The sequence below is a fragment of the Pteropus alecto genome, unplaced genomic scaffold (genome assembly GCF_000325575.1).
Source record: "Pteropus alecto unplaced genomic scaffold, ASM32557v1 scaffold339, whole genome shotgun sequence".
Classification (NCBI taxonomy): Eukaryota; Metazoa; Chordata; class Mammalia; order Chiroptera; family Pteropodidae; genus Pteropus; species Pteropus alecto.
The window spans coordinates 624,668-649,028 of record NW_006442509.1 but is presented as its reverse complement, the minus strand read 5'-3'; the positions used below and the strand labels follow the sequence as shown (position 1 = coordinate 649,028).

General features: G+C 58.1%; 1 protein-coding gene across 1 annotated transcript; it reads left to right on the top strand.

Annotated features, from left to right (window-relative positions):
- Window positions 1-2,479: 2,479 nt before the first annotated feature.
- PTTG1IP (PTTG1 interacting protein) lies at window positions 2,480-16,288 on the top strand. Its single transcript, XM_025040312.1, has 9 exons — window positions 2,480-2,515; window positions 4,500-4,626; window positions 5,326-5,427; window positions 6,201-6,253; window positions 8,848-8,956; window positions 12,189-12,363; window positions 13,163-13,209; window positions 14,622-15,516; window positions 15,581-16,288. Exons 1-8 carry the CDS (start codon window positions 2,480-2,482, stop codon window positions 14,666-14,668), a joined length of 696 nt encoding a protein of 231 aa, XP_024896080.1. The 3' UTR covers window positions 14,669-15,516; window positions 15,581-16,288.
- Window positions 16,289-24,361: the final 8,073 nt, after the last annotated feature.

Sequence of the window (24,361 nt, the reverse complement as noted above, 5' to 3'; positions counted from 1 at the left end):
CTTCGCACACTGCCCTCGCCTGACCCTCAGCACGACCCTCGAGCCTCTCGAAGACAGCTCTCTGGTCTAGATGCAGAGTCGGGAAAGAGAGCCTAAGGAGGACCTGCTCGAGTCCCAGCACTGGTCGGTGGCCCGCGCCCCGGTGCCAGGCCCTCGAGGGTCGGGAGGCCCGGGCCGGTGTCGCAGGCCGGCTACACTCGAGGAGGGGTACCCGGAGTTTGGTGCCCCCGGTCGAGGCAGGAAAGCACAGTGCGGTGACATCTACCACTCTAACACAGGCCGATTCGGTTTCTCCACTCCAGACCTGCCATGGGCGTTTTTCATCCGGTTATTCTACCTGTTCTGATTGACCACCTGTGCTGGGACCACGGTGGTGACTGGCAGACAGAATTCCTGTCTGTCCCTGAGGAGCTGAGTTCCAGTGGGGCTGACCAGGAAACCAGCAGCTGTCATGCGGGGCGGGTGGGTGAGGGCGGTCTAGTGGGGGGAACTGCATGACCTGAGGGCCAGAGAATGGCCGAAACCCCCAAGCACTCTCTTGCTGGAGGGTGGGTTCATGGGGGGAGACACAGCCTCACGGCCTGGCGGAAAGCGGAGAAGGGTTCAAGCTGGGGGCTGCAGTGGCCAGATCTGTTTCAGAAATGTTTCATGCTGTGCGTGGAGGTCCCCTGTGACCACTAGCTGTAGAGCCAGGGCGGGTCAGTTTCATGACCTTCCCAGGTCGAGCGGACCCGGGCCCGCCTGGGAGGCCGGCGAGTCCCAGCTCACGTCCGCCTCGGCTCCGCCAGCTGGTGCGCACAGCCAGGCGCCTTCCGTGTGCTCTTGCTGCGTGTTCATCCCAGCGCAGGGCTGAGTATTTCCGTCCACTTCCAGGCGTACTCACCTGTATGTGTTTGTGACATTTGTTAACAAAGCAGTTGCACTGTAAAGGGAACTTTCAGTCTAAGTCAAATTCTGCGCAGAAGTGGGGGGCGAGGACTCCTCAAGCAGAGCGGCTGTGCGCCCTTGGACTCTCGGTGGCTGCGGGGTGTGCGGTCCTGTCATGAGAGCATGACAGGAAGTGTCCCTGGAGTGCGTTCGGCCGCTCCGCCTTTCGCACTGGCCTGGACTGCTGAGGCCCCCAGAGCCCGTGTGCCGTGCCTCGGCGAGTCCTTCCAGGGCCGGGGCTGGCACCGGAGCTGCCGTCTCAGTGTTCGGTGAAGGCAGCTCCTGCAGCCACAAGGCCGCCACTTCCTTCCAGTTGGAAGCTGCTCTCTGCTTTGGCTCAGAGCGATGCTTCTCTTTGTCTCCTGGTGGTGGCAGCAGTCCCGGGTGGGTGGGGGCTGGGCTGCCGTTTCTCTCATCAGTAGCGCTTTCAGATGGCAGGATTGCTGTCAGGCTGTGATGGCGGTTGCTGCCCAGGTGCCCTTGGGGTCTGCATCCACCTGTAACTGGTGTTGCTGCGCAGGTGCCGTTGGGGTCTGCATCCACCTGTAACTGGAGCGGGGGCACTGAGGTCCCCCCTTCCCGCAGAGCATGGGCTCAGTGTGAGTTTTTACTGGTTGTCATTCTGCGGGATGTGACTACACCGTTTAAGACGTGGTGTCCTCCCTGTAAGGCTATTAGCCAGGGTCCTGCAGAGAAGCGGAACCAGCAGAGCTATGAAGAGTTATGAGGGGGCTTCTGAGCCACGCTTCTCTTGCTCAGGCCTGCTTCCATGTCGGAGCTGTCCTTTCCCTTATAACCGAGCTACTGCAAAAAGAATTATGACGGACTGGCTTACATGATTACAGAGTCCGAGAAGTCTCATGACCTGCCATCTGCAAGCTGGGGGCCGGGGACAGCTAGGGGAGGGCGGGCGGCGTAGAACCAGGAAGCCGGTGGCCCAGGGCTAGAGGAGGTGGCCGTCCGGCTCACCAGAGGAGAGCGAGTCTGCCCCTCTGCCTGGCCGCTCCGCTGGGCCCTCGGTGGGTGGGGCAGCATGACCCGTGTTGGCTCGCCCGCCGGCTCAGATGCCAGGCTCCTGAAGCACACTCACGCACACACCCAGAAGTCATATTTACTGGCTGTGTGGGCAGCCTTTAGCCCAGTCAAGGTGACACATCAGGTTAACCCTCCAGGTGTGTGCCTTCTAGGACGACCTCACACCGGGGCCACACCAGTGCTGTCCACGGTCTTCTCGGGTGCTTTGGTGCAGGGGAGGCACTAGGGACCCCCGCAGCCCTGAGAGCGACATTCGTCACCCTGGAGGGGCCTGCGTGGGCTTTTGGACCCAATTCTGTTGTGCCTGGGCTCGGACTTGGCCCCAGAGCCATCTTCACACCTGGGGGAAGACGACCCCACAAGGGACCTCAGCCTGAAGGGACCCAGAGGAGCTTCCTGGGGGTCCCGACTGCTGCTGGCAGCGGGAGCTGGGTGGAGGGGTCACTCCCCGTGGAGGAGCAGGGCTTTCCCTCGGTGGCTCGGGCGATCGGTCCCCCGTAGACTGTGCCGCAGCTTCATGCGCCACACGCTCCTCTCGCTGCTCTTCGTGGAGGTAGGGGGTGCCCACCTGGCTTCTCACGTGGAGTGGACGGTGGGCGCCCCGCCCGAACGGGCTTGTTCTGCCACTGAGGGGCTCGGCCACCGCAGCCCTCGGCCTGTTGTATGACACGTGCACCACAGACAATATCCTTACTCATTTCCTTACGTGGAAAACGTCTCTTCCCGCGTGCTAGTGTGTGCTTTTGTGCCTAACCTGTCGACCCGCTTGAAGCTAGGAAGGAACTTGGAAATGGGTCCTAGGTCAGTGCCTCCTACAGAAGAACCTTCCTCTGTCTGTTAATTTCCGAAGTGAACGAGGCTTGAAGTTGTCTAATCATTGAGAAGCATCTGAGTCGGAGACAGTCGTCAGGCTTCAGGCGTCAGGACAAGTGCCTCCTACAGAAGAACCTTCCTCTGTCTGTTATTTCCGAGGTGAACGAGGTTTAAGGTTGTCTAATCGTTGAGAAGCATCTGAGTCGGAGACGGTCGTCAGGCTTCAGGCGTCAGGACGTTCACGTGTGGCCTCAGGCCTGCCTCGCAGGGCGTCTCGTGCTTTCTGCGGCTCTGAGCACGTGCTGTTCTGTGTCCCGTGGCGAGGTGAGGTACAGAGCCACCTGACAGACAGAGCTCTCCCGTCTGTGGAACAGCGGCAGATGGTTAAGGCGCTGTCCTTCCTGCTCTGGTGTTTTTGGGAGGACGGACTGCCCTTCCAGCCCTGAGCCTGCTTCTCTGGCCGTCTCCACCCCGTTCGGCCGTGCTGGCGCGGGAGGCGCCCAGGTCACCCCCTTGGCCTTCGCCTCACCTCCGTGCCTCCCTGGTGACTCATGATGGCCCGACATCGGAGGCCCTGGATAAGGTTTATCGCGTGTGCCTTGGAGCCGAGTGCTCTCAGTTCACGGAAGACCAGTTATCAAAAAGACTTCAAAAGTGAAAATTCCCATGAGAAACTCCCTGCACCTGGCCCCGCCGCCTGTGGCCACTGTGTCGGGAAGGACGAGGAGGACGTGCGCCCCTCCCTGGACGTTTCTGGAAAGGACTTGCGGCCGGGCGTGTGAGGCAGCCGCCCTCGCCCGACTCAGTACTTAGAAAACCGGGAGAGCCACCGAGCAGTCGGAGGAGTGACCGGAACGCTGCTCTCCCGAATCCCTGTCTGTCCCCGCGGCGTTCGCCATGCCTACTTTGCCGTGGCTGCTGGTTTGTTTTCACCGCACCGTTTGAGAGTAAGTCGCAATGTGGCCGTCTACCCCTCAGTTCTTTGGGGTGTCTCTCCTGGGCCGAGGACTCGTTACGTAATGGCTCTGTGACGACCAGACCCTGGCCAGTTACCAGCACACGCGCTGCCCAAGGACCTGATGTGGCGTGCAGGCTATGGGCACAGCCTGGTTTACCCAGGGTCCTGGTGTGCCCCCTGCCCCCGTCCTGCCCACGTCCCGCCCCTGCGCTCTGGGCGCATTCAGTGACTCTGTCTCAGTCTCTGCCCCTCCGTCACCTGGCCGCGTCCTCCCCTCTCTGGAGAGCCTGCTGGAAGGGCCCTCCGCCGGTCAGCTGGCCATGTCCGGTTTCCTTCACCTCCGCTCAGATGCGTTTCGACTCCACCACTGGGTGGCTGTCTTTCTCCCTCCCCACCCCCAGGAGGCACCCGCTGTCACTTGTCGTGTGGTCACAGGGTATCCTGGTGATGCTGTGATCACTTCTCAGGTGGCATTGTCTCGTCATAGGTGGTGATTGAAGTGGGTGGCGCTGTGAGCGGGCACCGTGGTCTGGGCGTCCCCGTTTACCGTGACGGTCGCAAAGTGGAAACTCATTTCCTTTTGCCAGTTGCCTTCCCTGGGTTCATTCATTTCGTGTCAGTGTGAAATCACGGACTGCTCAAGCGGTCACAGTCCCTTACTGTCATTGACTTAGGGTTTCAGTTGTCCTGCTGCGACGCAGAGGACCCCTTCCGAGCTGGCTTCTGGGTTCCTGTACCCATTAGCTCATGCCACCTTCTGGCACAGCAGGCTGCCCAGGGCTCTGTCCTTGCTCTGCCCCAGTTCTGGATCAGCCATTTCTCCAAGGAGCGCGGATGCCTTTTTGGGGAGCAGCGTCTGGAAACAGGCCTGGGCACCACATGTGCCCCCCCGGGTGCCGGATGTCGTCTTCACTAGGCCCTTCGGTGGCAGAGCCGGGGTCGGGTTTTCAGGGCCCATCACCCCAGCACCACAGGGGTCTTTCCCTCTGCCTGCCAGCGTTGCCTCTGAAAGGGCAGGGTGCCGCCACCCTGCCTCCCTTAGCAGTGCTGGAGAAACCGACGTGTTCTGGGGGGTGTCAGGTTTTTTCACTTTCCTGGGGCTAAATAAAATCTGTTGTTCTGAGGACTTAAACTGGTTTAAAAGAAGCTTCAGCAGAAACCTGGTAGCACGCGGCTGGAGGTGCCGAACGCCGTCTCTCTAGGGATAACTGCTGCAGAGTGATAGTGGCAGGGTGGCTTCCACTTCATTTTGGATAACGTGGGGTTTTATTTAGAGAAACGGAACGTGGAAGAACTGGGCTGTGGAAGAACTCTTTCAGATCACGTCCCGCTTAATCGTGCCGTGAACCAAAAGGTGTAACTTGAAGCTAAAGCTTTTCCCCTATGTTTTATCCTGAAAATCTTCAAACACACAGCAAAGCTGAAAGAACAGTGTGGGGACCGCCCCGCACCCAGCACTCGGGCGTTGCCCTTAGCGGTCCGCTGGCCGTCACCTGCCCAGGTGCCCGGCCGGCCTGGCCCGCCCCACGTGCCTTTAGAAGGAAGTTACAGAGTCGTGTAACTTACTTCACTGCGCGTGTCGGTAACTTGAGCTCCACGTTCGTCCTTTCTTGAGGAAGGTTGTACCTACGACGGAACGCAGAAATCCTGGTGTGACGCTGGACGCGTTCCGAGGCGTGCCAACCTAAAAAAAGGTCTGTGAAGCCAGAGGTCACGACGTTTGTCCGAGATCAGTAAGGATAGCTGTTCGGGAGGCCCCGGTTCCGGCAGATGCCCCCATCGTGTCCTGGCGAGGAGACGAGGGTGGGGGGCGTTGACGAGGAGGGCAGGGGACGGTCACATCCACGGCAGGGAGGCGGTTCTGGAGTGCAGGTAAGCTGACACACGGACGCGAATTCTGAGCAGTGTTTCTAATTTTCGATCCAGTCGTCATAATACTTGTTTTCTTGTCATCTTTGCAAACAGTTTTGGGGCGCAAGGGTGCTCTTTCCACAGTGCGAGCTTGCCTTAGGGGTGGGCTGGGGCCAGTAGCGGCGCATGGAGTGCCCCGGAACGTGTTGGTCACCGTGCCCTCCTGCCGTGGTGGCGTGGCCTTTGGCCCCCCCGCTGGAGCTGCAGTGCTGTGAAGAGCCCGGGGCGCAGGTTGGGGGTGTCTGGGGAACCGGCCCGGGGCCAAAGTCTGGCTTCAGTCACCCGGGCTGGTGTCGCTGTGGCCTTTGGTTCCAAACAGAGTGTCTGCTGCTGAACTGGTGGCTTCAGCTGGCACCAGTGCCCACGCCGTGGCTCACCGCCTCCGAAGGCTTCCGGAAGACCCCTGTGGGCAGCACTGGGCACGGTGTGGTGCCCTCATGGGGCCCGCTGCAGCGGGGCTCAGTCCCTACCATCTGTGCCCCTTGGGGCCACGGTGCCCGGAGAGGACCCTGTGCATGCGTAGTTCTCAGTGATTCGTTTCTTCTTCTCCCCGCAGCTTGTTCTCAGAACACAAACAGAACCTGCCAAGAGTGCCTGAAAAATGTCTCTGTAAGTAGCACGCGGGCGTCACGTGACCTGGAAGCGGCCGCTTTCCCTAGCACAGAGGGCCCCGGGTTCTGCCCTTGGGGTGTGGGGTGTCATTGTGCTTGGCATTAAATGTTATTTAGCCTTTTTCGGCATAGCCAGCCGTCCTGTGAAGGCTGCAGCTGCCACCTGAGCATCAGTGACATGCATGTCGACTCCTGAAACGGGTGTAGAGATTCTGAGGGGCACCATGGCTGGGAGGTGTCAGCTGGCTGGGACGCGCCGGCCTCCCTGAGGCGGTGGGCTTGGTGTTGGTGGCAGTGCCATTCAGCAGGGGGCGCGGGGGCGGGAGCAGAGAGGACGGGCTCAGGAGCCACACTTGCCTCTGATCAATGACCGTTCGCCTGTGACCAAGGCCTCGTGTCAGTGTCGTCAGACCTTAGAGGACTGTTGGGGACAGGCTGTGTGTCCGTCTTGCAGATGGGGGCTGCTCTGGAGCGCAGGCCCGAGGCTCGTGGGGCCACCTCCTGAGTGGCCGTCCCGGGTCTGACACGCAGCCGTGTGCAGCTGGCCATCAGAGGCGATGGCGCGGGGAGCCTGCCACGGTGTCGGGAGTGTCACGGGACTCGCAGGGACAGTTCTGCTTTGTCGGGGCCTGCGGCCTCCCGAGCTGCCCCCGGTCCAGCGGCCAGGCTGGGGGCGAAAGCCTTCCATGGGGCCTTGGTCCGGGGCTTGGGGAGGCGGTCTCCCCGCTCCCACCGGGGCTTCCGTGCATGCGTGTTTCCTCTCCCCGGCCATGGGGCGTGTGACACGGGCCAGGAGAGACACACTGGGGGAGGCCGCTGTCCGAGCTCTGGCTGTGCTTCACCAAGGGTCGCTCCCGCGGTAGGTGTGGGTCGTAGGGCGTGTGTCTGCTGATGACCCTGGACAGGTGAGCGTCCTGCGGCTGCGGGTGTGGCCGCTGCGGTCCTCACAGCGGCACTTTCTCTGTGGAGCTGTTTTTGGTGTCTCGGTTTTTTGGTTGGAAGTCACGTTAGCCGTGAAGGTGGCCCGGGGGCCGTGTGACTGCGTAGTCCCTGAGCACCTCTGTGGCATTGCCCTGTTTCGCCCTCGCCTCTCCGGGAGGGTGGTCGGGCTGCAGGTGAGGGCCGGGTCCGGATCACAGTGGGGCGGGCGCCTCATCTGAAGGCCGGACTCACACTCCGAATGCAGCCAGAGCAAGTTGGAAGTACGGGGTGCGGGGCACACATGCGTGTGGATGAAAGGGGTGGGCCCGTGGGTGGATCTGGGAGCTCACAGAAGTTTCTGGAAGGATGCGCGTGCGCTGCCTGGGAGGTCTGACACAAGCCTGAGGCTGCACGTCCTGCTGGTACCGCTTGAACCGTGCACCTGCATGTCACTCCACTGACCGCACAGACCAGAACCACCGCGACACCACCCACGAGAGCCTCAGGGCTTCAGTAAAACTGCTGTGGAAAATCGGAAAACCAGGCACTTGAAACTTGAGCTGTTTGAAAATGGGGATTTGCCAATAACTGTCAAGCCAGGACAAAACCAAAATGCGCGATGGCCTCAAACAGCCAGCATGGGCAGGGCCTCGCCGCTGCTTGTCATGTGTGTGCCGAGCACTCTGTGAACGCAGCACACCGAGACGGGGGGTCTGTAAACAGGCCTGGTGGGCCCGGCTGACTGTTCTTTGTAATAGTTTACCCTGACCTGGGAAAAGAAAATACCATGACTTTCTATCCTGTAAAATCTCCAAGGAAGAAACTCAGCAAAACTGTTACCTTCCTGACTTAAAATGACAGCCCAGGCCTGAGGTGCGGGCGTGTGCCTGTGGCCCAAGCCCCCCTCCCTGGCAGCCAGCAGCTAGCACCAGCTCAGGGCTCCCCGCACGCAGGGTGGACGTGCTGGCCCCGCTGTGAGCACCGTGCCCTGAGAGCTCAGAGCATTTGCGAGGTCCCGGCCCTGAGGTCCCGGCAGATGCCCTTGAGCCTTGGTCACCCCACCTTCCCAATGGCCGGGGACAGCGCCACTCACTCCGTGCCCTTGTAGGGGTCAGAGCTGGGGTGTTTACACAGCGATACTGTGGTCACAGAGGAACACTTAACAAGTACTCGGTGAGCTCCAGTCACGGGCCAGGCTCAGCCCGCCTGCCAGGGACCCTCCAGTGACACTCCCAGACATCTGCCATCCCGCAGACAGGTGCTGCCAGACAGAAGGGGGCGGGGCAGATTTAAGGAGGTTGCGGGGTGGGGGGGTGGGCTCCTGGAGTAGCCCCGTGAGCCCTGGGAGGAACGTTCCAGGCTGAGGAGCAGGCCTGCAGAGGCCCAGGGCAGTGGACACCCGGCGTCCGTCACACCAGCATGAGGCCGTGTGGCCGTGCAGTGTGTCTGATGGGACAGGTTTGAGTAACATGGCCTTGGCAAGTGGGACGTGTTGAGCTACCGTGTTGAGCTACCGTGTTGGGCTGGGGGCCGAGGCCATTGCCAGCCTCCCAGGGCGAGCGGTCGGGGTGGTCGGTGGTAGAGGCGGTGTAGGGGTTGGGTGCGGGACAGTGCGGTCCTTTGGTGTTCACACTGAATTTCTCACATTGCTCTGATGTTCATCTCTCTCAGTGTCTCTGGTGCAACACCAACAGGACGTGCTTGGACTACCCAGTGGCAAAACTCCTGCCACCCGCCTCCCTCTGTAAGCTGAGCTCCGCGCGCTGGGGCGTGTGCTGGGGTAAGTCCTCGTCCCCGTCGTCTTCCTGGACAGCCAGTGCCATTTTGAACATTCTGGTTGTGCTCAGTTCACCTGAGCTGCCAGGAATGACAGTCCCCGTAATTGTTTGACGCTGCCAGCAGGAAGTCGGATTGCCAGTGGGAGCTTGCGGGGTCCGGAAGAGCAGCTGGGGGCCCCCGGGTCTGGAGGCCCTCCTCAGGCCGGCAGCCTTGGCTCTGCACTGGGTCGCCCCACGTTCTTGGGTTCCAGTCAGGGTGGGGGAGGGGATGAGGGCTGCTATTTGGATGGCTCAGCACATTTGTCACCTTGACACCTCCTGCGGTTCTGGAGGGGCTCCGACTCCCGAGGGAGGGGTCCCTGCTCGGCGTGGCCACGACCTGCCGTTCCTCAGGTGTCCCTTTGATTGCCTGTGGCTGAGTCACGGGCATTCCTCCAGCAGGGACATCAGCCCTCCGTGTGACCCAAATCAGTTTCCAGTTAGCCTTTTAAATTGGTGCTGTGCGTTGCTCCATGGAGCTCTTTTTACATAGTTGGGTTTATCATTCCTTCCTTTTATGGCTTCCAGTTTGGGGCCAGGCAGAGGCTGTCTTCTTAAGCTGCATAAAGGAGCCATGTTTTCTTGGGGTGCTTTGCGGCTTCAGAGATGTGTTTGCATCTTAAGTTCTTCAGCAACTTATTCCTTACTTATGTGGCTTTTTTCTAATTTCCATCTTAGAAGCCATTAGCCTCTGTCAGAAATACTTTTGGTGTCGAAGCCCCAGAGGCTCCCGAAGTGTGTGCGTGGTGGTCGGGTGCCTGCTGTGTGGGCGTGTGTGGGTGCGCACACGCGCGACCGCTGTGTCCCCCAGCTGGCTTCCTGTCCGCTGTCCTCACACCAGAACGGCTTCGCTGGGCCTTGCCGCCCTCTGCTTCTGCCTGACCGCTGTGTTCTCGTGGAACCTCTCCCTGCCCACTGTCCCACTGTCCCACGGAAGCTGCTCCTGGACCAGGGGACCCTGGGCGTGTGGAGCAGAACTGTTTAAGTGGAAGCACCACTTCTAATGGGGTGCATGCGTGTTGGGTCCCCCCCAGACTGCAGTCTGCGGCGTGGACACACAGGTAGACAGAGGCCCGGATAGCTGCCTCCCCGCACGCACACGTGGTCAGCCTCAGCGGGCCTGCAAGCATTTTCCAGAGCAGCTGTACCTGCTTACGCCTCCTCCAGGCCGCGTGGCAGTCCAGCTGTCCCAGGTCCCTGCCAGCCCTTGGGGCACTCGTTGTCATCTTCACGTGGTCGTCTGGTGGGCACGAGCGGCAGCCTACGGTGATTGTGAAGTGCATTTCTCTAGTGACACATGGCGGGGGCCCCTTTCCAGGTTGGGGGAGTCTCCAGAACAAAAGTCCCGCCCCAGGGCTGCTGGGCTATCGGCCGAACCCTCGACACACAACGCCGGACAGATGAGATGCACGGCAGTTTATTCGTCACCTGTAGTCGCAGCCCAGAGGAGGGAACGTGGGAACGGGCCAGGGGCTGTGGGAGGAGGCCCCGTCCCTGGAGAAGATGTGAGCCGTTCCACAGGCTGGCAGGAGACGGACACCTGCCACTCGGGTATAAGCAGGAGCTGGGCCTGGTCCCCACGCTAAGGCTGGGTCTGTGGCCGGAGGGCCTGGTCTGGAACAGGTGCGAGGGAAGCTCGTGGCTGGGCCTTGCGAGGCCCCTCTGGTTTCGTCAGATGTCGGGGTTACACGCCACACTAAATTTAGGGCTCATACCACAGGTGCTTTTATTCTTAGACTTTAGAATCATTTATCTAATTTAGACAAAATTGTCCTGGGGTTTTAATTGCAACGACCTTAAATATGTATGTTTGTTTGGAGAAAAGCAAGGTCTTTGCCGTTTTGAACCTTTGCCCGGAAGCCAGGTGTGGCGCCCTTGGCCGGCCGCCCCTCACGTCCTGTCGTGGGGGCCGCAGATTGTGCGGGGTGGCGGGGAGGGGAGCCCACGGTTTTGTTTCCTGTTGCCATGAGGTTTCTGCTTTTATTTATTTTACAAGTGCTTTTGGCCGCTGAGCAGGAAGGCTATTCTGGGGGTAGGTATTTTTTTAGAGCCAGCCATCTTGTTGACCTCATTGGTGTTAAAGTTGATTATTTTAGAGTTCTCTAGCTAAAAAATTACACTCTCTGCCAGCGAGGGTCTTCCTTCTAATTCTACCTATCGGAACTCTTTCCTGTGATTCAAGTCCATCTAGAGCAGGTCAAAGAAGAACACAGTAAAGCTCAGAAGGCATCTGACCCGATGTCCCTTATTCCTGATTTTAAAGATAACTGAATAAACACTGAGCGAGCACTGTGCCGCCCGCCGCCAGCCCGGAGTGTGTCACAGGTCCACACAGGCACAGAGTGCAGTTCACGGGGGCACGGGGCACTGGTGTCTGCCTTCTCGTCCCTGTCCCTACGGCGGGACACGCGCCCGCCAAGCCCCACCCCGGCCACAACCCAAAGACCAGTGAGGTCAGAAACGGTTGGCTCTGGGGGCACATTTGGCCTCCCCTTCAGGGAACAGACAGGACCTGCCATGGGACGAGCCCAGCATGGCCACACTGCTGTTGGCGCGGTGGCCGCTGAAGCCTCTGCAGTGGCCATTCTACCTGGATGACTGGAGACACCTGTAGGAGCAGTGTTACAGCATCCTTTGCTTGGCTGGGGTTGGATTTGAATACAGACGTGTTGACGAGATTTAATTTGTAAATCATTAAGAGAAGTTGAAAGGAATTATAAACTCTGTCTTAAGTTCGTTTTTGTCTCAGGAGGCCGGTCAGGACCGGGGGTGGTAAGCTTGTTTGAGGCCGCTTAGGTGGCGTCTTCATGCCCCTGGCTGCAGGTCATGGTGGCTTGCGGTCAGGGGTTTGCTCCTGGCGGGGAGGGCAATGTCCTTGACCTTGACACAGATAAGTTGCGTCAGGCACAGACTCTTTCATGAGCTCCACGGAGTTGAGGCTTGAGGTGTTTTAGGGGAGTCTTTCTGGTCGTCAGTTTTTCTTGGGCTTAAAACATCTCGGTCCCTGGCGGTGGGAAAAGCTACCTGTGGCCTCGGTCCGCAGTTAGCAGAATCGTTAGCAGTGACAGCTGCGTGCTGACAGGTGCCGCCCTGTGGGCCTGGGTTCCGCGGGCTGCGCCCCTGGTGAGGGTTGCCACTTCTCAGGCGGGTCCCCACTCCGTCCCAGAGGCCCTGATGCGGCCCCTTTGTCTGCAGTGAACTTCGAGGCGCTGATCATCGCCATGTCGGTGATCGGGGGCAGCATCCTGCTGGCGGTCGCCATGTGCTGCTGCTGCTGCTGCTGCGGGACGAAGAGGAGCCGGAAGCCGGACAGAACCGAGGAGAAGGTCATGAGGGAGCAGGAGGGGCGGCGCATCCGGCAGGAGGAAAGGTGAGGCCTGGACTCGTCCCGCGCGGCAGCCCGCGGCGTCACGCTGCTGAGCCACAGCGCCCCAGGCCGTGGTGTGGGGTGAGGGGCGCGGTGCGGGGGCCCAGCCGCGGCCGGAGGGAGCCGGCTGGCAGCACCCCGTGCTAACGACGTCCGGGCCACAGGTCCTCGGTGCTGCGGTGGCAGGGCCTTGAAGGCCGTGCACCCCGCCTGCCTTCTTGACGAGCGCACGGAGGCTCGGAGGAAGGACACGTGGGTTGCTCGTCTGCCCGTGGCCGAGCTGGCTCTCTGTGCTGCCAGTGCTGACCAACAGCGCTCTGCTCAGAGCACTTCGGCGGGCGTGTGTGATGCGGCCGTAGGATGGGCGTTGGTCACCGTGCCTCCTAGACAAGGGACAGGGTGGCTCGGGGAGGTGCTGACTTGTCCAGACAGCCATTGGCGAGGCTTGAGGCTGGACTGGTTTCCATGCCGTCGCCCTGAAGCCATCTGCCCCTAAGCGCTAGTGTCCCCACGTACATGACCACCTCTAGGACCTGGCGTGAGATTTCTGCCGACCAGAACGTCCCCTGTATGTGACAGCAGAACGCCCAGCTTCAGACATTCGAATCGCTTTTACTGAATAAAAGATCGAATGGCACAATGTTGGGGCAGCCTCAGCACACTCCGCAATGCCATCCTGCCTGTCCCCGTGGCAGTGTGGCCCGGTGGCCAAACTCGTCCCCACTGCACCCGAAGGAAGCGACGGGGCTTCTTTTAAACTGACGCTGGAGTTTGGTGCTGAGCGCCGCCCTTTGACTTTCAGGAGAGCAGAGATGAAGTCGAGACACGACGAGATCAGGAAGAAATACGGTGAGTGAGGGCCGGTGGGTCCCCGTCCCGGCTGGGTGCGCGCTGCCCGGCGGCTTGGTCATCATTACGCTTCGGGAGGCCGTAGGGCAGGCTGTGGGCTCCCCAGGGACAGAGATGCCCCTGCTGCACAGGTTGTCCCGAGCAGAGCGGCCATAACTGACCCCACGCAGTGTCCTGAAGGACGGGGCCCGGGACGTGGTCTAAGCCAGACTTGTCCAGGAGCGCCGTGTGCCCACGAGGGTCGACGACACGGTCCACATAGGCCCCCGCCCGCGGCCCCCCCGGGGTGTGCTGCCCTCACTCTGCCTCTTGACGGTCGCGGCTGCGCCCCTTCCCTAAGGGTCAGCCCCACCGAGGCCCTGCTGCCAGTTGGGGTCTCGCCCTGGTGTGTTGGGGTTTGTGTTTGCAGGACGGGGGCGGGGCTGGCTGCCATCGGTGTTTGCGAACATTGAGTCTGCACCCGTGGTCAGCAGTTGCGCACGGTGGCGGTCGCGCCTCCTGCCCCAGCCGCGGCCACTCCCTCCGCGCCACACTGACGGCAGCCGCAGGGCCCCCAGCGCTCTGTTGCCCTTGACCTCATGACCCGGGGGTCCTGTGCCCACATGACGGGGGCCTGGCAGCCGTGCTAAATCTAGAATTTTCTTGGACTAATGCACTTACTGTGAAGTCCCCTGTGCGTACAAGGAAATAGCGTATTTTCACGGCATTTTGGGACCGAACCCACCGGTACGGTACAGCCGTCCCCTGCCTCCCCCCTCGCCCCCGTTCCCAGCTTTCTTCATCCGCACCCAAAGAATAGCACAGACGTCCGCAGTACACAGGTCCGTGGCTGTCGCTGCAGGTAATCACCTTGTGTGACACAGGCTCTTAAACATGGAGAGCATGTGGTGTCCCCAGCGCGAAGAGCGTTTCCAGCACCGCAGATTTATTTTACAGTTTAATGCACATTTCGCTGCACTTTTGCCGTCATACTTGACAGTTGAGTTGACGGTGGCCTTCGTTCTTACGTAGGCTTAATTCTTAGAGTCAATCAGCGTTCGTGAGGACGTTTAAAGTAAGATGGTTTTCTTTTCCTTTTTTCTGTATAGTATCAGCCAACCCCTGTGGGGAGAAATAAATACTGGCTTTACATTTCTTAATTTCTCTTTAAGGGAATCAGCAAGTAAGTCTTCACTTCTTAGGATCTTTTTTTCTTAAAATTACTGTTTTTGGTAAATTTTATTTCAATTTTTAAGTCACCTGTGTGGTTTGACTTTCAAGAAAAGGTTTCACATAGGATTTGAACGTGCTCAGAACACCCATTTTTCGTACGGCCTCAGTAAACCTTCGCATGAAGCTTCGCTGTAGTGCTTTCTTGGGTTTTGTCTCCTGCTGGTCGGGTGCGTTCGTAATCAAGTCCATTTTGCTTTCAGGTTTGTTTAAAGAAGAAAACCCTTACGCGAGATTTGAAAACAACTAGAGCACACTCCCCGCCCGGCCGGTGGCGCAGGCGCGCGGAGCGGCCTGGGGGCAGGCCCGTCCTGTCCCGTGGGCTCTGTCCCTTCTCTGTTTCCTATTTACTCGCTGCAGACCTCGAGCCCGCCTGGGGCCGTCTTCGTCTCTGCTGCCCATCTGAGGAGGACTCGGTTTGGGAGCTGCTCGCTGACTCCACAGCCTGACACCCTAAGGCCTGCTCGTCCTTCCCCTCCCGCTGCGGCCACCGGTCTGCCCGGCCCTGCGTTCCCCTCCGTCTCTCCCGGGCTTCACACGGCCCTGGGGCCGGGGCCGACCAGTCCCCGTCATTCCCCTGGAGGCAAGGGCGGCCTCGCTTCTGACCTGAGCTGCAGGGAAGAGCATTGAGAGGCGACTGCACCTGAGATCTTTTTAAAAATAATTCTTGGCGTTTATTTCCCCGCCTAGAAGATTGCACCAAAAAAACTTACCGTCAGAGTCGAGACCATTTATTGGGTAATTTTTAAATTTGCATCTTTACTAGAACGTGAAGGTTGTTTTCCAGTGAAAACGTGAATTATAAATGGAGTTTGAAACAACCTCCCTAAGGCATTCGGTGGGTGCTCCTGTGTGCCGGCAACAGCTGTCGGTCCCGCGTGCAGTCACCTGTCCTCTGAGGTGCTCTCCCGGGTCTCTGAGGCTCTCCCTGCCATGAGGTGGGGTGCGAGCTACGAGGAAGGCCCCAGGCCCTGTGCACCAGGAGGCGGGGGGCGGGGTCTCCACACGCCACACCCCCCGACCTGAGCCGCCCTTCTCTGTCCCGGGCATTCACGAGACTGTCCTTCAGTTTCTCATAAGGGCGTCGGTGGCCTCCAGGTGCCCTGTGGTGCCACATGCATGGTGGAGCCATTTCTTTCTGATCAGCGTCGGTGGCCTCCAGGTGCCCTGTGGTGCCACATTTCTTTCTGATCGAGAGACGTGGCTTCAGTATAGGCTGAGCGCGTGGCCGGGACGGCAGCAGTGACGTGCCTGGCCGCCGCTGTCCTTGAGTCTGGCCAGAGCCCCCTTTGCCCAGCTGCCTTGAATGAGGAAGCATTTGGCTTTGGGAAAGTCGGGTGCCCAGCACGTGGGAGACGCCACGCGCTCACCCCCCACGTAAGTTCATGGGCCGGTCAGTATGGCCGCAACAGCGCCAGACAGCCGACTGGCCTCTGCGGGCCTGTGCGGGAAGTAACCTCCGTACACACCGAGGCACTAACCTCTTGCAAAGCCTCCACCTGACTTCTCTGGCTTCTCTGACTTTTTCTCTGATTTCTCGGGCATTTTGTAGCAGTTCAGAGCCGTGTGAAACATTCCTGAGTACTTTACAGCGGCCGCACACGTCGATTCTCCGCTGTTTGTTCATAGGAGAAACTTTAACGCGTCACAACCTTCCTGTTAGTGCGGTAGTTGCCATGCGTGTGGCTCGCGGGCGCCTCGAGTCCAGTGTGTTGGGCGCCCCAGTGGGCCGGCCGCCCTGGCCCACGTGCCTTCTCCGATGCGTGCTGGGAGCAGCCGGGTTACAACCTCCAGGAAACTGTGATGTTTGGAGTGCCTTGATTCTTACCCATTTTCCAGTAAATGATTTAATACATGCTTTTGCTGAATATGCTTTGTGTCCCTGTGCTTCATTTCTCGGCGGTGTTAACATGATTATAGATGCACCTGGACTGACAGTGGGGTCACCTGGACTGACGGTGGGGTCGCCCGTCGTAAGCCAAGCATGCCGTTTACCCCTAACCTGCAAGCATCGTGGCTCAGCCTGGGCCACCAGCCTGCAGGGGGCAGAGTTGTCCATCGCCACGGAGACGCTGTCCAGGCCGTTCACCTTCTGGATGGCATGGCCGCCAGGGAGCTGCAGCTTGCCCGCTGCCCAGCGTCACAAGGGGGTGTCGCACTGTCTGTGCCAGCCCGGGAAAAGACCAAGTTCGGAATTGGTGATGCGGCTTCTGCTGGGTCCTATCACGTTTCACAGTTGTGAAGGGGAAGAATTGTAAGTCGAGCCCTCGGAAGTCGGGCCGCTGGGACTCGGAACGCGAGGCAAGTTAGGCTTGCCAGGTGGAGGCAGACTTCTGGGCCCGACTCCTGGTGCGCGAGGCCCATGTCCTCAGACTGTCTGGGTCCCCAGCCCGGCCAGCCCTGCACTCCTGTCCATGCCCCCCCCACCCCCGCCCCGGCCGTGTTTCCCTTCTCTGCTGGAATCGGATTCAGAGAACCCCAGGAGAAGGCAGCTCTGCCTTTGAACTTCGTGTCCGTGGCTCCCCTGTTTGAGACATCACTGTCGACAGACACTGCCACCCTCTGTCCTCCCTCCTGGGGTGTGGGGAGCGGCCAGTCCCTCTTCTGAGGTGCTGCCAGATCGTTTTACTCTTGTATCAGTCTTCAGGGCCCAGGACCTCCCTGTGCTGCATCAGTGTCCGTAGGCACACGCCTGTCTGCCAGTGGCCGCATAGGACACCGGAGCCTGCCCTGCAGGACCCCGTGGCACGCCACCCACTTCCTGTCAAAAGCACACGGGCTGTCAACTCCCGCTCTTGTTCTGGAACGTCTCGGTTACAGGCCCACATCTAGATGGGGGAGGTAGGAGGTCACATCTCTGTCCCCAGACGTGGTCCTGGGATGACCTTGGGCCTGGCGGGTCCTCCAGAGAATCCAGTCCCCATGGGAACCATCCGTCAACCTTGGACGCCCTTAATCCGCGGTCCCGGAGCGGCCGTCCCATGTTCTGGAGGCTGAGTGCTGAGCGGTTGCTGCCTGCGGAGAAGCCACTAAACGCCATCAGCATGACGGTCCCCAGGGATCTCCTCTGCGGGTTCTGGTTCTCTAAGCTGGCGGACGGGCACCTGGTCGACAAAGTGGATGCTTTGGTGGTGGGAGTGGCGTTGGAGTGAGGGTGGGGCGCTCGATGACGGGTGGCAGTGACCCCAGCTGTCGCTCCCGTGCTCTCTGGACAGTCTCGTGTTCCCGCGTTCTGCGTGTCCCGTCTGCTTTGCAGGGGGCTCGCTGGGCCGGGTGGAGTCAGTGAGCATCTCTGACAGGGCGAAGGTGTGGCACTTTCTTCCTGCCCCACGACTCCTAACTTCGCGCCCCAGTTTGACAGCGTCGCCATCTTCGTTTCCACAGCAGCTTTACAAAATCCCAAGGGCCAGCTCCAGTCACTCGGAGGGTCTCAGAGACTCGTGTTCAGAGGGCAGTGTGAGGAAAGGGTGCCACCCCGGTGTCAGCTCAGGTTCCTGCAGGGCCCAGGCCGAGGAGGGACACTGGTCTCTGATCAGAACCTAATCCAAAGCGGCGTCAACTGGGCAGAGCAGTTGACTCAGTCACTGTAAAGGGTCGTAACCCGGTGTGAGGAGTAGCCAGCATGAAGACAGTTAACCAGACAAAATAGTTAACCGGGCATGAAGACAGTTAACCAGACATTATGAATAGTTAACCAGACATATAGTTAACCAGGCACTAAGCAGTTCAGCCCTTGCCACAAGGGGTGCTGACTAGGTGACTGACGGGGACTGGGCGTCTGGGGTGCCAGCGGTCCTTGGGAGGAGGTGGGCCGGTTCGCGCTGGGCCCTGCCTGGAGGAGGCCCCATTGGCCAACCCTGCTTGGAAGCCTTACCCCACCAGGGTGGGGGGGCACAAAGTCGGATGACCTGCTCTGGAGACTGGGCCCCTTTCCCAAGAAGGGTGCCAGGGCGCGCCACCCCCTCCGGGTGACCCGGAGTGAGGTTAGGGTGCTCGATGACGGACAGCCCTGAGCCCTCAGGCCAGTGGGGCTTACTGCCAGGCCGGGCTGCCTATCAGTCCCTGGGCGTGAACTGTCCCACCTCCCGGGTGCCAGCTGATGCTCCTGCATGCCCACTCCCCTGCCACTCACCCAATTAGCACCCTCTGGCGAGGGCTTAACCATCTCATGCCTCTTGGACCCTGGCCGAAGGAGCGGGGGCGGCGGCACACCAGAAGCCTGTGTGCTCAGCCACAGGGCTGGATAGGTGACTGAATTCCAAGGCTCCAGGCCCTACAATCAGGGTAAGCTATTTCAGGGGACACAGGAGCACGTGCTGGTAGGTTCTAGGGTGTGCTGGCAGCCCGCGCCCTCCCATCCTCTCCTTCAGGTCCTGATGACCCTGACCCCATCATGTCTCAGGCCTTTACCACCGCCAGCCGAAGTCTAGCCCTGTCACCTGGGCCTCAACATGCAGGGTGCGACAGTCCCCCCAAACCCCCCTGCCCGGGTCCCCGCGCCAGCCCCCCTGCGCCCCCAGAGCCTGGCTGGGCCCACAGCTCTCCCTGCCGCCGCCCCTGCCCTGCACCCTCTCCTCCCTGGCCCGAGGGACCCCTTCAAACTTCAGGTCTGGTTTGGGGACCCACACAACCCCCACGGCTTCCCCTGCACATAGCAAAGCCCAGGGGCGGGGAAGGCCTGTCTGGAAGCGCGCTGGGTGTGCCAGGTGGCCCCAGGTGCCAAAGGAGGCGACGGCCCGAGAACGAGGCAGCCGAGCCCAGCGCGTGGATGAGTGAGTGTGGAGCCCACGACAGAAACGCAGTCCATGCAGCGGCAAGAAGAAACGGATCCCCGCACCCCACACCCCGCACCCCGGCTGGGCGCTCACATCTCCTAACAGGGAGACTGCGGGATGGTCAAAGGGGTCAGACGCCAGGAGGCTCTGGTGCCAAGGTGAGTCAAGACAAGATCAAGGGCAACCTGCCCCAGGGAGAGAACTGACGGGAATCCTGTGACCAGCCCGGAGCTGCCCCAGGGGCGGGGGCGGCACCGGGTTCCCCCCGGTGTCAAGATGGCGGGTTAGCTTTCAGATGGAGCCCTCATGTCCTGCACGCTCTAGACGCCCTTTGGTCTCCACCTGCATCTCCCTCCCTCCAGCACACCAGCCCCTCTCAGCCCACCCTGCTGTACTTGCTCCTTGGAGCACCTGGGGCACCCTCTCGGGCATCCTGGCAGCGCCCGCCTCTGCTCCCTCTGTTCAGGTGTGTGCACTTTCCATGGCCACCTACCCAAGAGCCCTCCTTAGTTACGATCTGTTCTTTAACTCAGATCTGTTGTTCAGTTCTTCTGGCTACCTAAGGTAGCAGGGTCTGATCAGAAGAACAGAACCAGTAGGATATCTGTCCATCTGTCTGTCAGTCCGTCCATGCATCCATCCACCCACTAACCCCACTCACCCACCCATCCACCCATCCACCCGTTTTCTATGGATCTGTTACGGGGAATTGGCTGCCACAATCATGGGACTGTGAATCCCACGCAGTCCCTGTGAGACTCCTCATCTGATGCCGGGGCTTAAAGTCTGCAAGGTGGGCAGACAGGAACGAAGGGTCATGAGCAGTGGGACCTCTCAAGGAGGGACTGAGCCCCGTCTTCATGTTCGTTGCCTCTGCCCTCTTCCATAAGGGGGTCCTTCAGAAGCAGGGCCCTTTGTCATGGAGCTCACTGCTCACTCCTGGCCTGCTGCTGCGCCCACAAGGTAAATAGGCAGAGTGGCCGCTAACTCCTCTCTGTGCTCCAGAATCTCCCAGGAACCTGCCTTTGGCCCACTCCAACTAGAATGCACAAGAAAGGGAATTCTGGGGGTATTCACCAGCTACCTTGACATGTTGCAAATCTTGCCACCTCGTATGGCACATGCCAATCTGTTCATTATCTGTCTCCTGCCCCCAAGGACAGTACCGTCATCTGCTGTGAGCTGAGCAAGCATTTGTGAAATGGATGGATGGGTCAGTAGTTGAGTGGATGGATGGGTAGGTGGGTGGATGAATGGATGGTTGGATGAGGAAATGATGGACAGATGGATGGATGGGTGGGTGGATGGTGGATAGGTAAGTGGGTGGATGGATATCCGGAGATCATTATTGTTTTACAGAGTCATTATCCACTTAGATTCATCTACATATGTCTGCTCTTCTCCGTGCTTCGTTCCCTCTGGCATTTCCATGCTTCCATCAGAGATCGACGTCTCTCTGCTAGAAAATACCCCTTTAGTATTTCCTCTAGTGCGTGCTTTCTGGCAATGAACGCTAGATGATTGGCTTTTTCTGGATATCTTTATTTCATTTACATTTTTACACAAAATTTTAATTGGTACAGAACTTTATGTAGGCCGTCAATTTCTTTCGGCATTTTGTAGATGTTATTCCGTGGGCACCTGGCTTCCGTGTCGCTATTGCCAAGTCCGATGTCTTTTTCTCCTTTAAATATCTGATAGTCTCTTTGCTTTTGGTTCTCAGCAGGCTTACGATTATATAGTCAAGTGTGGTTTTTGCATTTATTCTGATTTGGGTTGGTAGTTTCTCCGTAATCTGCGGTGTGTTATCTTTAGTGAATTTTGAAAAATCCTCTTTTATTATCCCTTCAAATGTTTCTGGACTATTCTTTCCTTCTGGGATTCCGTTTTACAAAAATGTTAGATCTTTCCACCATGTTGCATCTATCTCTTAGGCCTTTCACTATATTTTCCATACTTTTTTCTGTTTTTGTCTGAATATTTTCTTCTGACCCATCTTCCAGTTCATAATCATCTCTTTCATTGTGTCTAATCTGTTGTCAAAACCATCTTCCAAATTCATAATTTCACAGACTGTATTTTTGTTTTCAAGTTTATATTTTATTCTTTTTTTACAGATTCCACTTCTCTGAATATTTGCATCTCATAATCTATTTCCTTGAATATATTAAAGTGACTTTGAAGTCTGTGTCTGACAATGCCGACATCCTGTTCTCCTGTGGGTTTATTACTAATATATACATGTAATATTATTGTTATATGTTATATACATAATACATATATATATATATATATTTTCCTTGGTTTTAGATCATTTGTCTTCTGGTTTTCCTTCTTAACTTTCATTCAATTCTATATATCGATATTTTAGGTAATTTGAGGCCCTGGATGATGCTGCTTTCCTCCAGAGATTTCCTTTTGCTTCAGGCTGGCAATGAGGAGAGCAGATCAGTTTAGTCCAGTTGGGGAGTGAGCTGTCTGGATGCGGGGTCTGTCTTTGTGCAGACTAATCTATTTACGCTGCAGGCTTACTCCTTTGTTGTAGACCTCAGTGCGCTAGCTCCAGGTCCGGGTTATTTATCAGAGCTCCCTACCACTTTATCTTGCTGTTGGCCATGCCCAGTTATTGTCTCTTCCAGCCTATGAGACAAAGCTGTGCTCAGTGTTTCAACTTCTTGTCCACTGAATACATTACGGACCGTATCGTGCAGGTCTCGCCCTCCCTGTCTCTCCCTCCGTGCACACACAAACGAAAGGCCATGTAGGGACACAGAGACATGCTGACCATCTACAAGCCAAGGACAGAGGCCTCGCTTGAAACTAACCCTGCTGGCGACTTGATCTTGGACTTCCAGTCTCTGGAATTGGGAGAAAATAAATGTCTATTCTTTAAACTACACAGTCTGTGGTGTTTTGTGATGGGGGCCCAACAAGATACGTACATCATACGCATCACCAAACGCCTCGAAGGGGAAACTTACATCCTTTCTTTCTGGGCTCTTCGCCCCTTAGAGAAAGTGTTCTGTTTTGGTAGCTATCTGATGTCTTCCGATTTTCAAAATATTTCATACAGATTTCTTGTTTAAAACCATAATGGTTTTATAATTTGCTTTAAAAAAACTTATCGACATCACATGAGCACCTTTTCCTGTTATCAACTACTCTTTTACACATTCCTTTTAATAGTGACATACTTTCATTATGAGTGGACCAAAATTTAACTAATTTCTTGTTGTAACACATTTAGATTTTGTGCTCCATCAATCCTAAGTTATATATTTTTCATACTCTAAATCTGAAACCGGGATGTGTCTTCCATCCATAGTTGAATGTGTATGTGGCAATATGATGTTATGTTTTATAACTGATGGTGTCAGGGTTAATGGATCCAAACAATGCCTACCCAAAGTCACACCACAGCCAACAATCTGGGGGGTGAGGATGGTCTGGTCCCCACCGTCTCTCTCTTTCCTGGAAGGGGCTGGTTCCTGGAGGCTCCCTTCTCCCGAAAGCAGAGTTTGAGCTGGCCCTTGTACCTAGGGATCCTCTGGCAGAGGTGGGCCATCGTCCAGATTCCAGGATGAAAAGGACCAAACCCTTGGACCCGGCAGAGGCGGGAGGTGGGGTGACTAGACCTGTGACACGGCAGCCCCATTTTGAGGAGTCCCCTTCCCCTCTCCTCAATGGTACCTCTGATCAAGAAAGTGAATTTTTTTTGAGTCAAAGATGGTTTGTGAAATTAAGAGTCCATGAAAACATGACTCTATGGCTTTGTGATTTTAACAGAAAATTAGTGGAACCCAGTCAGCTGGGCCGAACCCAGGAGGGAAGCGGCTCCATCATTTAGGTTCAAATCCTAGCTGTGTGATAACGTGCAGGCCCCCTCCCCCTAAACCTCTGATTCCTAGTTGGCAAAAGAGGGATCACGAGGCCCCCTGCTTCAGAGTGCTGTGTGGCTTGAGTGGGATCATGCACCCCGGCAGCATGCTGGGCACACTGAGCAACAGATAAATGCCAGCCGTCACCGGTCCATTTCCTCGGGAGGCACTAGGATTGCAGACGGACGCACAGGAAGAGCCGGGACTCCTAAGAACGCGGGCCTCGTGGGACTGAAAGATGTCCTGACTCTGGCCGTGTCCTCCGGCCTGTTCCCAGTGTCTGCCTGAGCGCCCACTGTGGCTGTGCGGATGGGGCCTAACCCTGGGTTCGCCTCCAGAGCACACTGGTCAAGCTCACTGACCAAGCGCCCGCGTTCAAATCCCAGTTGTACTGCTTACCAACTCTGGGACTGCAGGTGTGTGATGTGACCTCTGAGCACCTCCACTGCCTCACCTGTGACATGGGCTGCTGTGAAGATTGTGAGCACTAGGACCTGGCACAGGGTGCACACTCCAGAAACTAGCGAAACGGTCACAAGAGGGCCTCCTGCGCCCATCCCACGATCTTCCCCGCGCGCTCAGCTTCCACCCGCCAGGTTCAGAAGCCCCGAGCCGGGATTAGACAAAGAGAGATGAAGCCGCAGAGGGAGCCTGGCCGAGCTGAGTGAGAACGGGGCAGAGAAAGAGTCCACATCCCTGACCCCTTGGTGCCTCTGTCCACCTGCAGCTCTGGGTGATGGAGGTCAGACCTCAGTTTGTGCAGCTTCAAAATACACAAGGAACGTGTCCTCAGTGGGCAGGGCCTCGGTTCACCCCCGCGGCTCTTCACGCCCTGACGCTTGGCTCCCCAGTGAAGGCGAACCCAGTCTTCTCCAGTAGAGGGTCGCCGCGGAGGCGCCCCTGCCTCACCCAGGGCCCCTGTGGCCAGTGGAAGTGGTTCACCAGACGGGCCTCATTTTCCTTTTTCCTCGGAGAAACGCACTCTCCACGCGGGAAACGTGCGCCTGGGCTTGGCTGGCTGAGCTTAAGTAGGCGAGGGACCAGGTCTGTGTACCGGCGCACTGAGGAGGCGCACAGGCCCCCAGGTAATGGGCCAGTGCTGGCCCTGACGCCGCACCTGGGCTGGCCTAATGGACTGGGCTCTTTGTGCGTCCCCCGGGACCCTCGGTGCCCACCGAGGCCCTCTTGCCACCCGCCCTCGGTGCCCCGAGCGCCCCCGAGGTCTCAGCGCGTCGCCCCCACCCCCAGTGCCCTGAGCGCCCCCGGGAGCCGGGGCCGCTGGGATGGGGC